Source organism: Chenopodium album, chromosome 1, assembly GCF_948465745.1.
Source record: "Chenopodium album chromosome 1, dcCheAlbu1.1, whole genome shotgun sequence".
Classification (NCBI taxonomy): Eukaryota; Viridiplantae; Streptophyta; class Magnoliopsida; order Caryophyllales; family Amaranthaceae; genus Chenopodium; species Chenopodium album.
Genome location: NC_137834.1, coordinates 25,238,121 through 25,252,871, shown reverse-complemented (window position 1 = coordinate 25,252,871; position 14,751 = coordinate 25,238,121). Strand labels below are relative to the sequence as shown.

Sequence of the window (14,751 nt, the reverse complement as noted above, 5' to 3'; positions counted from 1 at the left end):
TAATTAAAGAACAAAACTAAAGAAAATAAAGGAAAAGGGAAAGAAAGTATAAGGGAAAGAAAATAAAAAAAGGAAAAACAAAAGTAAAACCCATGAAAATGAAAATCCCCCCAACTCAGACCCACGAATTCCCCTTCTCTTCAAATTGCTTGGCTGCTCTAAATCAATCACTATCACGCACCATCATCGGCATCTTCATCAACCAGCCATGAGCGGCCGCTTCAGAATTCAGAGCTCCCGCTCTAAAGGGTACCGAAATTGGGGCTGAATTGGAGCTGCGGGTTGCTCTGTTCACGGCTGGAATCGTGATTGTGAGCGGTTGTTTTCGGTGCTGCTTGGTGTTAACGGCGATGAGTTTAGGCTGGGTGGCAGGGATTGGTGGCGAAATGGGAGGCGCAGCAGGTGCTACGGGCTGCTGCTGTAAATCGGTGTTTAAAGGTGGGTTTTGTGGCTGGGACTTGGTTGTTTGGTGGCATTGTGAGTGGTGGGAGGTGTGGTGGCTAGTGTTTAGGTGCAGCTGATTGGAGGTGGGTGATGGTGGTAGTTCGGGGCTGCTCTATTGCGGTGGTAACTGGCGGCAGTTGGTGGTTGTTGTTGATGCATATTGTTGTTGTTGTGGAGTGCGTGGTGGAGCAGGGGGTTGTGTTGTGAATTTGGTGTGGTGGAGGTTAGGATGATTGTGGTGAAAGTTTAGGGCAGCAGCTTTAGGGAAAGAGGCAATTGGCATTTGACATTTGAGTAAAACCGGAAGCCGCACTCACTTGACATGAAACCCGAACACCTACACAAAACACCGAGAAAAGAATTGGGATAAAGAAAAGGAAATAAATAATAAAATGAAACTAAATAAACTAAAATAAAATTACGACAAATAAATAAAACTAAAAACTAGAAATTAAATAGAGATAAACAATAAAATAAGATATGAAAATAACCTAAAGCTAATAAAATCCATCAATTAAACTTAAAATGTACCAAAATCACCAACTAAAATGGAGACTTATTTAAGAGAAAACGAGACAAAATAAGACAAAATAAACATGAAAATAAAAAAATAAATAAAAGGACAAAAACGAGAAGAAAAATATTAACAAGAACCTAGACTAAGAACATTAAAAAGTAAGAATTATAAAATAAATTACGAAAATAAACTAAAAACTATTAAAAACTACTAAAATACTCGAAATAAAAAGACAAAAGACGAAAATAAGAAAATAAGAGAAATAAAGATTAAAAAGAGGAAAATTATTGGAAAATAAACCTTAAAACAAGCATAAAATACCCTAAAAGTGACATAAAAGTCACTTATCAGTAAGTTCTCTTGTTTGAGTACTAGTTTATTTTGATGTTGTCAAGCGTTTGACGTACAAGGGAATTATAACGGCAACACTCAAGCTGCTAGATCCTCTCAGTAAGGGAAGCTAACAGTGCAAGACTGGGAATGTCCCCCTATTAACAATAGGGACACTTGTCTTTGTTGTTTGCAAGGACTTTCGAAGAGCAAGACTGTGAAAATGCATGGTCGTGCTCAGATGCATTTTAGAAATCATCATTAACTGTCGAACTCGAAAACGGAGAAACACTTCTGGGCGTAATAAGAATGACGAAGGATCTTAACTTATAGTTCATGAAGAGACATTAAGTGACAATGGAAATAGGCTATACATTAACAGCACACTTGCCCGGAAGGACAAGTGGGAGATTGAAAGGAATGGTGTCCTTCGAACAAGTGTCTTATTATGATATAGGGTTCGGATTATTAAAAAGCTAGTTATTCAGTGAGGTTAAGTGATCGGAATGCCTAGCTGGCGGCTGCTTTCGATCAGTAATATTAATGAATAATTAATATTACAGCTTAATCTTGACTGTACCATTCGAGTCACACCCAATCGAGTAACCAAACCGATATGACGAATTAATCCAAGGGATTAAATGAGTCGATAGAGTTTCACGATCAAAGACGTCGGATTTTGAGCTTAGAGTGTCAAAGTCGAGCGTCGTAAGTCAAGTCGGTTTTATGAATCGAGAAGACGAGAAATAAGTCAAATGACAAGTCAACGCGCAAATAACTAGCCTCGCGTTGGCCTAGCCAAGCGAGGGCTAGGCGTGCAAGGCTAGCAAAGCAACTAGCCATGCGCTAGCCTCGATCGCAAGCAAAGCAGAGTCACGCTTGTGTGCTGGCTGGGCGAGCTGGTCGAGCAGGATAGCTAGTAGCGCCAGCCCGCAAGCACACAACAAGTGTGCCAGGCCAGCACGCGATTATGTGCAGCAAGGAGCCAGGCCAGCACGCGATTGTGGCAGGCCAGGCACGCTTGCGTGTGGTGCCAGCCAGTGAGGCCAACCTGCCATAGCGCAAGCGCTAGCATCTAGCTGGGCTTGTAATGTAGGCCTAGGCGAGGGTCAAGGATGCCAACGCGGCATGCCTTAAGGCCCAAGGCTTGGGGTGTGCCATGCACATGGGGGTTGGTGGGTTTATGCTTGCTCTCCAAGGATGGATTTATGGTCCTTAACTACTCCCTCCTACATGTTGACACTTGTCGTTTGACTATAGCATAGGTAATTTAATTTAATTTGGAATAAAATTAACTTCTTACTTTTCTCACTCTATCATTCTCCCACATGAAAAGATGATTGAAGTTTATAGGAGCTTTTTCCTAAATACCAACTCTAAGAATTGGGATTATTCACCTAAGTTGAACTCAATAAGGCATCTCCCAATAGGTGAGAAAACCTTTAAGTTCGTAATACTCTAGTCTTTCTTGGTCTATCCCCGACTAAGCTTCGAGATAGGGGTCGTTCGGGTTGAGTCTCGAGAGTGAGAGGCGTTGGAGGCTTGTGCATGTGCGGAGCTTTAGGCTTTCAAGCAAGAGCTCGTGAAAGAGCGAATCACGCGTCAAGGGTACATCCGTCTTTCTCTCTCGTGTTAATTAATTATGTTGTTAATTGATATGCATGTTTTAGTTGCTTTAATTTGTGTGCGGATCATGGGATGGTTTTAGTTCCATGTGATGTCTGACATCACGAAACCCAACTGTAATAATTCCAAATTTATTCCATTATATGATTTGATCAAAACATTTAAGTATGTATGATGGTTCACATTATATTGAAACTAAAAGCATTCACCATTATATAGGTAACAAGTTATAATACAATAGCACACTGAAATTAACTCAATAATAGTTTTCTTTCAAAAGAAAGGGTTTATCTCTTTCTAAAGACAAGGTTTTTTCGATCTCCTCTGAAAGACAAGGTTTCATAAACTCCTTCGAAAGAAAATGTTTTATTTTCATTCATATTGTCTTTAATTTTGTGAGGCTACGATTGATTATTGCTCGGCTTCAGGTTATGAAATAAACTCAATATTTTTCTTGCTCACAAAATTAAAAAGCGACGACGAATCCTCTTAAAACGTTGTATGAGACAACGAATCGAAATCGTATAGAATTGTTATACTTAAGTATTTGGATTCTTACCACCCCTCCTCGGTTAATTCCTGTCTGATTTTGTAAAATTCGTTTTCATTATTGTTAATCGTCAATTGTAGGTGTCGTATGACTTTAATTAATAGGTAATGTCCTTTATGACTTCTTTAAAGAAAAAGAAATTAATTAAATATGCAAATTAGCTACCCAATGTAACACCTACTTAAATAACCCGATATAAGTAATTAACTAATTAACGAGCACAAATCGAGGAGGCATTCCGACAGCTATATAATGTACATAGCATATGCATATCAAGGGGTACGGTATTATTGAGAATTTGCATCCCATTTAGAGTATCCCATTGGGTGTTCAAATAATACCATAGATATTTCAAAGGTACTTTATATACATATAGTGGTATTAACTACACTCTTAGGCCCTGTTCTTTAGAGCTGCACTGCTCTGGTGAAATATGTTATGCTCTATCCTGTCCTGCTCTGCTTTGCTGCGTAGTGTATGCCTGTGTGGAAGCCTAACACTGCTCTACTTTGTCTTGCTCTGCTCTGCCCATGAGATCAAAAGAACAGGGCCTTAGTGATGCTTCTAAAAATTTCAATGGTACTATGCAAGTTAACAACTTACTATTGATATAATTAAAGTTTGGTACCACCACTTTTTCTTTCTCTTCCCATATGAATGATAGTCTGGTAAAAAGTAGGAGGATCTACACTAGATCTACCTCTCTATTCCAATTTGTCTCTCGCTTTCTCTCTTTGTCATGTACTTTTATCGGTATTTTAATATATGATATGCATTTATAAATTCATATTCCATATACTTTCTTCGTTCCAATAATATTGCAATGTAGATGAAATTACGCATTTCAAAGGACATTTTACATCTTAAATATCTATATTTGTATAATAGTAAAATATTAAATAAAATTAAATATTGTGAAAGTATTTTATAAGACGAATCTAACAAGATCGCACATGACTATATTTTATTCAACTTATAATCATATTATATGGTCAAACAAGAGTGACGAACAATGCAAAATTTTACAGTGGTCGTTTAAAAAATGACTACCATATTATTTTAATGATATATAATATGATTGGTTCATTTTTTTTCATGTTATAAAATGGCCACAATTACTCTTATAATACTTACAATGTAAATATATATTTCGAAAATTTTAATTCAATATTAAATTATTTTTTGAAAAACTATAAAATAAGAATAAAAATTAAATAAATGAAACTAAAATTTTGATAAATTAAAAAAAAAAAAGTTGATAATACTATTTAATACCATTAATAAAGTAATATAATTAATTACATGAAATAAAATATGTCAATTATGAACTATATAATCATTAAAACATTATGGTAGTCATATTTCAACATACTATTGTAAAATTTTGTTGTAATATTATTAAAACGGAAGATGTGTTAGGATTTCTTTAAATCAAGTCCCTTCATCAGACATCAAGACATATAAGTATACCCAAAAAAAAAAAAAAAAAAAAAAAAAAGCCAACATCTTTAAAAATAAGGACAAAACACACATACATATAAATCAAGTAAAGTAAATGTAACCATCAATTGTTTTAATACCCTCAGTCTTTGTTGTAGTCCTTGAAAATAATGCTGACGATATTTATTTTCCTTCTTTGATACATGGGGCTAAGATACCAAGTACTTGGGCAAATAAAAAACCAAAAGTCACACTGTGTTTCATATCAAAATGTGCAATGCAATATCTACCATCACTTAACCATGCCTAACTCCCAAACCCACGTGTTCCTAAATCTGTCCGTCCATCCAACCTACCACCTACACTTATATATCTCACGAGTTGTACTACTATCTCTTACAATACTATTGGAACTTTGTCTACGTGCTCTTCTTTCTCTAATCTCTATCATTTTCTTACTTAACTTTCTCCAACTAACCTTCTTCTTAAATTCCAATTATATTATATAAATATACTCACAAAGTGCTACACTCTATATATATAGGCTAAGTACTTTGATTAAGATAAGTTAAGTTTTTATCTAGTATATATTCTCTTAGCTTTATAGTTTTGCTAGGGAACGTTGTTGTGCAAGGTATCTAGCTTAAATGGCTTCCCTTGATGAAATCCGCCAAGCTCAGCGTGCCGATGGACCGGCCGCGATCTTGGCTATTGGTACCGCCACTCCACCCAATTGTGTTTATCAAGCTGATTATCCGGATTATTACTTCCGTGTTACTAAGAGTGAGCATATGACTGATTTAAAGGAGAAATTTAGACGCATGTGTAAGTCTTTTTTTTTATATATACTCATTTTAGCTCATCGCATTTATTAATTTTGTTGATGTTTATAATTTATACATTATATTATATATCTTTTGTGGAAAATGAAAATGAAATGATGCACTGGATGGTTTTATTTGTTTTAACATGCAATATCTTCATATTAATATTAATACACTAATTGATCCACAAGCTTGAATTATATTGTGATTAGACAATTATATTCCAAGAAATTATTAAAGAAATATAAGATTGTGGATAGATTCAGCAAACATCTATAATGTCTACTGTATAATATTAAGCGTAGAAGAATTTTATTTGGCAAAGATTCATGTAAAATTTGAGGAGAGACAAATTTGACTGAGTTTCCTTAGGAACTTGCATAGTTGCATGCAAAGAGTGTGCTTATCTAATTATTTTAATTTAGCAGAAAAATGACTAATGAGTTTAAACAATATCCTAAAAGCGCACTTTTAATTTCCCAATATATAAAATCTCGCTGGTATATACGTCTTCCATTTCAATTTACTTATCCCATTTATTTAAAAAATGTACAAGATTTATGTAAGACGAGTAAAATGAAACTAAAGAAATAAGAGGTACACAATTTTTTTTTTTTTTTTATATAATTATTTTGCCTGTCTCCTAAATTAAATTAAAGGATACGCCTTAAATTGTACTAACCTTATAAATTTTGCCGTTATTAAATTTTATAGGTGACAAATCAATGATCAAGAAACGTTACATGTACTTGACAGAAGACATACTCAAGGAGAAACCAAACATGTGCGAGTACATGGGCTCATCACTAGACACTAGACAAGACATGGTGGTTGCCGAAGTCCCTAGGCTCGGCAAAGAAGCCGCGGTCAAGGCTATTAAGGAATGGGGGCAGCCTAAGTCCAAGATCACCCATGTTATCATGTGCACCACCTCCGGTGTTGACATGCCAGGGGCGGACTACCAGCTCACTAAGCTCCTCGGCCTACGCCCTTCTGTTCGCCGCTTCATGCTCTACCAACAAGGTTGCTTTGCTGGCGGGACGGTCCTCCGTCTCGCCAAGGACCTTGCGGAGAACAACCGCGGGGCTAGAGTCCTTGTGGTTTGTTCTGAGATCACGGCTATTTGTTTCCGTGGGCCTACTGAGACTCACTTGGACTCAATGGTGGGCCAGGCCCTTTTTGGGGATGGGGCTGGAGCGTTGATTGTCGGTGCTGATCCAGTAGAGTCCATTGAGCGGCCTTTATTTAAGATGGTGTGGGCAGCCCAAACTTTACTCCCGGACTCTGAGGGTGCAATTGATGGACACTTGCGTGAAGTGGGCCTGACTTTTCATCTACTGAAAGATGTTCCTGGCCTAATTTCTAAGAATATTAACAAGGCCCTCGAGGACGCATTTAAACCCCTTGGAATTGATGATTGGAACTCTCTCTTTTGGATCGCTCATCCTGGTGGTCCCGCTATTCTAGACCAAGTCGAGGCCAAACTAGGCCTAGACGAAGAAAAACTTACCGCCACACGTAACGTGTTACGTGACTTTGGTAATATGTCGAGTGCTTGTGTTTTATTCATCCTAGACGAGATGAGGAAGAAGTCGTCCAAGGAAGGGAAATCGACTACTGGCGATGGGCTAGACTGGGGTGTTTTGTTCGGGTTTGGTCCCGGCCTCACCGTAGAAACTGTTGTCCTTCACAGTGTTCCTTTGACCTATTGAAATTGTTTTTGGATGTCCACCCCATAAAACATGAGTGGCAGTTAAATTTGCCACAATATCTGCTATGATTCTACTACTTTTGTTACGTAATTCATTTATAGTTCTAGTAATTATTATTATCTTCCAGTGGTCCATTCCAATGTAATTTATTATAGTATTCTTAATTAATATTTACGTGTTTGTTATGGTTATTTATATTGTACGGAAATGGAACACAATACTACTGTATCTATTACTATTGTGACTTTCAAAAAGAGACGTCCTTGTTATTATGAATTTATGATATATATTTTCTAAAGTTTGCAATACATATAGAAAAAGGTTGGTAAAAGAAAAATAAATTACATTAATACACATACTTTTGAAGGAATAAAGCAGAGAATATTACATTGGTATAATGGAATCTACAAATAACAAATGGAATAAAAAAAAGTAATGCGTTGTGTATTTGAAAATACGTACAAAGTATAATGCTACCCTTGTATTTGAATGTTTTGAGGTTTATTGTCTGCATACAAATTAATGCAATTAAAGATAGAGTGTTGATGCGGTAAGAGGATAACTAGTCACAAACTATATATAATTTAAATTCACCATTAATTCCAAGGGCTAAGGCAAGATCTTTCATTTAGAACTACTACTATAGTCTATAGTTCATAATTTTAATCTCTATAAGAAAGAAAAAAAAAAATCTTATAAAAAAAAAAAAAATTAAAGAGGGTTTTTTTTTTTATAGTAATCTCAGATATGTAAATCCAGCCCAAATTGCGAGTTAAGCCCAAAGTTGTTACTCCCACAATTTTTTCAGGTGCTACACTTTGTTATAAACATAACGGTTTTGACTCGAAACTTTACTAATATATACTTGTAACACTCAAATCAATTGTTATTTTGTAAATATTAAATGTGTTGTTCTATTCTACAAATTGTATACATTAATAACATTAAATTTTACTAATTTTTAATAATACAAAGTATACAATTACATAAATAAATAGACAAATAAAAGTCATGCGTCTAATGTATGTTTGATCAAAGTGCAACACTAAAAAAAAAATTTTGAAAAAAAAAAAACAAAAATGGAAGTAGTCTTTCTAACAGATAGATGTCACAAAGAAAAATTATACACGAGTATATCATTATAAATGAGGAAAGACTTTCATAAATGGATGGTGACACTAGGCATGAACTAGCTGCAACACAATGGCAATTGGCAAGTGGCAAAAGTAATTTTTTAAGAGTCGCTAAGTCAACGAGGCTCACTTATCTACTCCACTAGAGTAGTTACTATAGGCCCATACCTGGTATGGTCCATATCAAATTCTTTTTTTTTCGATCTATACTATAATTATTGATAAATATATTGTTATTATTGAGAAATATACTGTTATTTTATAGTTTATACTGTTATAATTCTAGCGAGATTTCCAATGGAGAAAGAGGGAAAGAGGAAAGAGCAAATCTTTATATTATACTGTTATTAATTTGTTGTTTTTATACTGTATATTATTGTTGATTCTATACTGTTTTCACCCCTTGGTATGGACCATACCTAGTAGCGGCCCATCACACCTCCCATTAGAGTACTAGGGTAGTATTAACTATGGATTTTAATGACTAAGTGTTGAAGCTTAAGAGTTATGATGATGAGAATAAGCAAACTTCAACTAATAAGATTTCTCCAAGTGTTGTGATTAGGATAAGTGAAGTTGATTTTAGAAGTGGAAGAGTAACCTGTCTATGAAGACTCAAGAAGATTCCAAGGAAAGTTCTAGAAAGTAGAAGAAGAGCTCCTCAATAGAACTAACTGATGAGTTCCCAATTAGGAACATGAAGTGAAGCTTTCTTACAGAAGCTTGACAACAAGTTGAGAAGCTTGACTTGGTCTGCGTTAAAGACCGCAAGTTCCATTAGAATTTGGCCTACGAAGTTTTAGCAAGGAGTTGAGCTGGAGTAAGATGGACAACATGATCTCAATCTTGGACTGCGTGAAGCCCAAGTATTCATAACCCACAACATTGCCGAACAATCTAGATAGAATATATAATTTTATTATTCTAAGGATTGTTGTAAATATGTTAGGTAAGTTTATGCATGGAATTTATTAGAAGCGTGATAAAGATCGGCAAGTCTTAAAAATGGAAAATTTATCAAAGATAAGTTTTAATTTATAAAAAGATTTTCTAAAATATTTTATTTTAAAAAATCCGGTTTTACATGATAATATTCTTTTCTTAAATTTATCTTCAATAAGTTTTCTAAAAAGATATTCTTTGCAAAAGATTTACATAAAAACCTGTTTTATGAAATTGGTAGTTTTATAATTTCTATCTTTTGAAAAACCCTACTTTACATACAAGTACCTCTTGTATATAAAGAAGATTTCATAATTAACACAACTTGTGAGTTTATACGTGAATAATCTGAAGAGAGCTCTAAAGTTTAACTTTGTCAAGTCTAAAATTTGTCATATTATGGTCTGTTCATATTTACTGAACTGAGCTGAACTAAGCTGAACTGAACTGAACTGATTGGAGCTGAACTGAACTGAGCTGAGCTGAAATGAATATTTTATGGGAGAAGGAAATTAGGAGTTGAACTAATTGAAGGTGAACTCAACTGAACATAATTAAGTTGATGTAAACAGGCCCTTAGTTTCGGATTTCATGTGTAGCTTTCCTATCACATATTAGAAGTCAAGTATTTATATTGTTTTGGTTTGGGTGAGTGATTAGCCTATAGCATATAGTTTGTAGACTTGTAGATTGAAATTGAGTGAGAGAGTACTCAGGGAGTACAGAGTGAATCTAATCCAAGGAATTAGGTTGGGTAGAATAAGACTATACAATATAGCAAGTTCAGTTTGGAACTTGTGAGTATAAGTCTGTTTATAATAGGTTGTAACTAGGAGAGTTTGTCCTATCATAGTGAAGTAATTTGATGTGTGAAATCCCTAAGACGGTCGAGGTTTTACTTCTAGTTGGGCCTTGAAAGGTTTCCTTGTAAAATCTTGTATGCATTGCTTAGTTCCTATTATATCCTGTTTTATATTCTGCAAAAGTTGTTACTAGGAACTCACATACAATTCACCCCCCTCTTGTAGTGTTTGTCTTAACTAACACTAGGATTTTGCTAAGGAACGACCTCATGGCCTGGTTTTAGATTACAATTTAAATTATTTCTAAAAATAATATTTAATTTATAATGTATATCAATTCATCAATCATTATAATTAATACTTATTTCTATTTAATATTTCTATTTCTTATATATATATATATATATATATATATATATATATATATATATATATATATATATATAAGATTTAGGGTCAAATGAAAAGTTCCTTAAAATGAGAAGAATGAGAAGGATTTTTTGTGCATAATTTTTGTATTAAATGTGCATATTTTTTTGAACTAAATGTGCAAAAAAAAAAAACAAAAAAAAAAAAAAAAAAGACTCAAATGTGATGTGCATAATTTTTTAACAAATGTGCATAATTTTTGTTTTTCTAGAAAATTAAAAAAAATTATCAGTTTGAAACACAATTATGCATATTCAATATAAAAAAAAATTGTACATTTAGTAAAAACATATGCACATTTGTTCCTTCTCATCCTTCTCATTGGACTCCAACTAGAGCACTCAATTCGAGTAAACAGGTCGAGTTTGGGTAGGGTAAGAGTGGGTCGGGTCAATTTGGGTTAATAACATAACCTATGCTGGTCGGGTTCGGGTTGGGTCATGCTTGATTCGGGTCACGTCAAGTCATAAATCTTATCGGGTTTAGGTCGGATTAATAACAGGTTGGGTTACATTTGGGTCGGGTGAATAATAAGTAGGTTAAAACAGGACAGGGTAATTCTTGGGTACGAGTCGAGTTCGGTTCAAGTCAATAATTTGTGGGTTAGAATCAAGCTGAGTCATTCTCGGGTTTGAGTTGGGTTCGGTTCAAGTCAATAATTTGTGGGTTATAATCAGGTTGGGTCATTTCCAAGTCGGGTCATTCTCTAGTTCAAGTCAATAATTTGCGGGTTATAATCAGGTCGGGTCACTTCCAAGTCGAATCATTCTCGAGTTCAAGTCGGGTTCGATTCAAGTCAATAATTTGCGGGTTACAATCAGATCAGGTCATTTTCAAGTCGGGTCATGTTTAGGTTCAAGTCAATAATTTTCGGGTTATGATCATGTCGAGTCATTTCCAAGTGGGTCATGTTTGGGTTCAGGTTTCAAATATTGGGTTAATTTGGATTTCGGGTTGATTTCGGGTCGAGTCATCTTGGATTCGGGTACATTTTTTGGGTCGGTTTGTTAATAATTCATGTAATGACAATATAACAATATGTATGACAACATATGAGGGAACTATAGTCTATAATTTAGGAAGATAATTATCTCCTTTAACAATACAACAAATATATACTATATTTAACTCTTAAATTTGGGGATGATTCTTCTTTCTTTTGCTGGTCTGGATCAACTTGGTCTCCCTAGACAAAATGATTTGATAAAAAATAATAAGGTGGTCATAATTGAATTTAAGGTGATTTGAAATCAGGTTAGGAACAATTTGGGTTGAATTTAGGTCAGGTCAATAACAAGTCATATTGATTTTGGATCGGTTTAGTAATAGATCAGGTTGAATTTTGGGTCGAGTTAGTAATAGGTCGGGTAAAATTCGGATCGGGTCATTAACAAGTCGGGTTGATTATTAGGTCGGGTAAAATTCGGATTGGGACAATAACAAGTCAGGTTGAATTTGGTTCGGGTCAATAACAAGTCAGGTTGATTTCGGATTGGGTTTGTAACAGGTTAGGTTGAATTTCAAGTTGGGTTAGTCACAGGTCGGGTGAAATTCCGATCGGGTTAGGAACGGGTCGGGTTGTATTCGGGTCGGGTTAGTAACAGGTCGGGTTAAATTTGGGTTATGACGGATTAAAACAGTTTTGGGTCAATTTCGGTTTAGATTGGGTTCGATTCTAGTCAATGATTTACGGGTTACATTTGGGTCGCTCATCTCTAGGTCGGTTCATGTTCGGACTCGGGTCTCGAATACTCAGGTCTAGGGTTAGTTTTAGGGTCGGGTTCGGGTCACCATTTTTTCGAGTTCAAATGGGTCAATTAATAATCGAGTTCTGGTCGGGTCAATTTTTGACAACTCTGCTATATGTATATATATATGTATAGTATATATACATATATGTACATATACATATATAACACCCAAGACAATGTCCGAACCACTACACACTAACTATACAAATATTCGAACATAGTTATTAAATTTAAGAAGTACATAAACTGACAAGAGGTACACACTAGTTAAGATTTGCTAGTCGAGCATCGTATGGTTGCTATTCTTGTTTCAAATACTAATATGAAACACAATTTATTGGGTTCGGACATCCACACCAAAGAGTTCGTGCGACAACGTTAAAATCCTTTACCGCCTTCCATGGTGTCAAAATCTACACAAACCCAGAAATCAAAATCGAATCAAACATTCAAAAACCAAAATAAAAACCTAAAAAAAAAAAGGGAAAACCAATTAACTCAACGGAAACGTCGAAATCAACGAAGTTGACAAGGATCGTCAGACTCAACTTGTTGAGCTCAACGGTGCAGTTGTTTCCATTGTGGGCTAATTTGTTGGTGTTTGTTGTTATGGTGAAGGTGGTGGCGATGTGGGCTCTTTTGCAGTGGAGGTGATGGCTGGGTAATTGTGGTGCGATGTTGTTGTTGCAGTTTGTTGTTTTGGGGGAGGAGGAGAGAGAAACAAAGAAGGTGGCATTAAGGCTACACATATAATTGTTGTACGTGGTCCCTACATACAACCTTACTTTGTCATTTTTTTTGGCTACAATAATGGACCCATGTTCCATTAGAATTCAATTTATATTTGACTTCTAATTTTCTCCCCTTTTTTAATGATGCGTCAAATTTGTAGTGATGTTGTATGTAGGAACAACATACAATGATTGTATGTGTATCAGCTCTCGAGGGCAGGGCTGCCTTGGGGAGTGAAGAATTTTAGTTTTAGAAAGGAATCAGGTTCTTGAAAAGCGTGATTGTGTTTATATTGTGTGACGTGAAAATGTTCATATTAGCCAACAAATGATGTATATTAGCCATTAAAATGAACATAATAGCTAATTGAAGTAGTGAGGGAGGTTAGTTATGCATTAGCAAATGCATAACAAATACTAAAATATTAAAAAGCAAATGGGGGTGAGAGAAAAGAGGAGAGAGATGGGTAAGTGAGACCACTTTTTAAATGTACCATTGAAAGTTTAGATAATATCATTGACTATGTAGTGATACTATTTCTACCGTAGTGATACTATTTCTACACGTAGTAAATACCATTGAATGAATATATAGTACCACTACATACATAAATAGTACCACTGAAATGTTCAATGGTACCATTTAATCATCTAGTGATACAATTGATCACCCAGTGACACTACTCTAAATTCAAAAATGCTTTTACGTAAAATGACCCTCATGCCCCTCGTTATGCATTTACTCATACATAACTAACCTCCCTTTGGAAGGCCTCGATGACTGATATAAGACAAGGAATATATCAGCTAGCAAATGAAGCATATCAGCTTATAAAAGGAACATATCATCTAATAAAAGGGTACATATCACCCTAAGCATCCACCACCGAAGAGTTTGCTGTCGGAGGAGTCAATAGAAGGAACATATCAGTCAACAAATAAAGCATTTTAGCCAATAAAAGGATGAAACTAGCAAACAAAAGCAACATATAAGCTAACATGGCAACAAAATAAACATAATAGCCAATAAAATGAAACATATAAGCCAACAATTAAAATAAACATATCAGCCAATAAAATTAATATATCAGTCAACTAAAGAAACATATAAGTCAAATGATGTCCGATATTAGCCAACAAAAGGAACCTAACAAAACTTTTTTAAAAAATATATCATCTAACAAAAATAATATATATTAGCCAATACAAAAACTATATCAGCTAACAAATGAAACATATCAACTAACACATAAAATATGTCAGCCAACAAGTAAAATATATCAGCCAAGGAGCAGCGGGGGAATTTGCGTGCGAATCAATAGCTTTTCAGTATGAAATAATGTAGGCAACCAGAATGAGGAGAATTTGGTCCAATTAAAAGCCCAAATGAGATTTTTATGCTAAAATCAATTAAGGTTTTCACTCCTCTTTTGACGTTCAGTTGTGAACCATCAACAACAAAGTGGTTTCAAGAGTATCTTTTATCAATCTCATATGATTAATAATAGAATATATAATC

At 34.9% G+C, this 14,751-nt stretch overlaps 1 protein-coding gene across 1 annotated transcript; it reads left to right on the top strand.

The window, feature by feature from the left end:
• Positions 1 to 5,320: 5,320 nt before the first annotated feature.
• On the top strand, positions 5,321 to 7,634 carry LOC145642878 (chalcone synthase-like). The gene is made up of 2 exons (XM_081694041.1): positions 5,321 to 5,732; positions 6,446 to 7,634. The coding sequence occupies exons 1-2, from the start codon at positions 5,555 to 5,557 to the stop codon at positions 7,441 to 7,443; spliced, it is 1,176 nt and encodes a 391-aa protein (XP_081550167.1). The 5' UTR covers positions 5,321 to 5,554; the 3' UTR covers positions 7,444 to 7,634.
• The last annotated feature ends 7,117 nt before the right edge of the window (positions 7,635 to 14,751 follow it).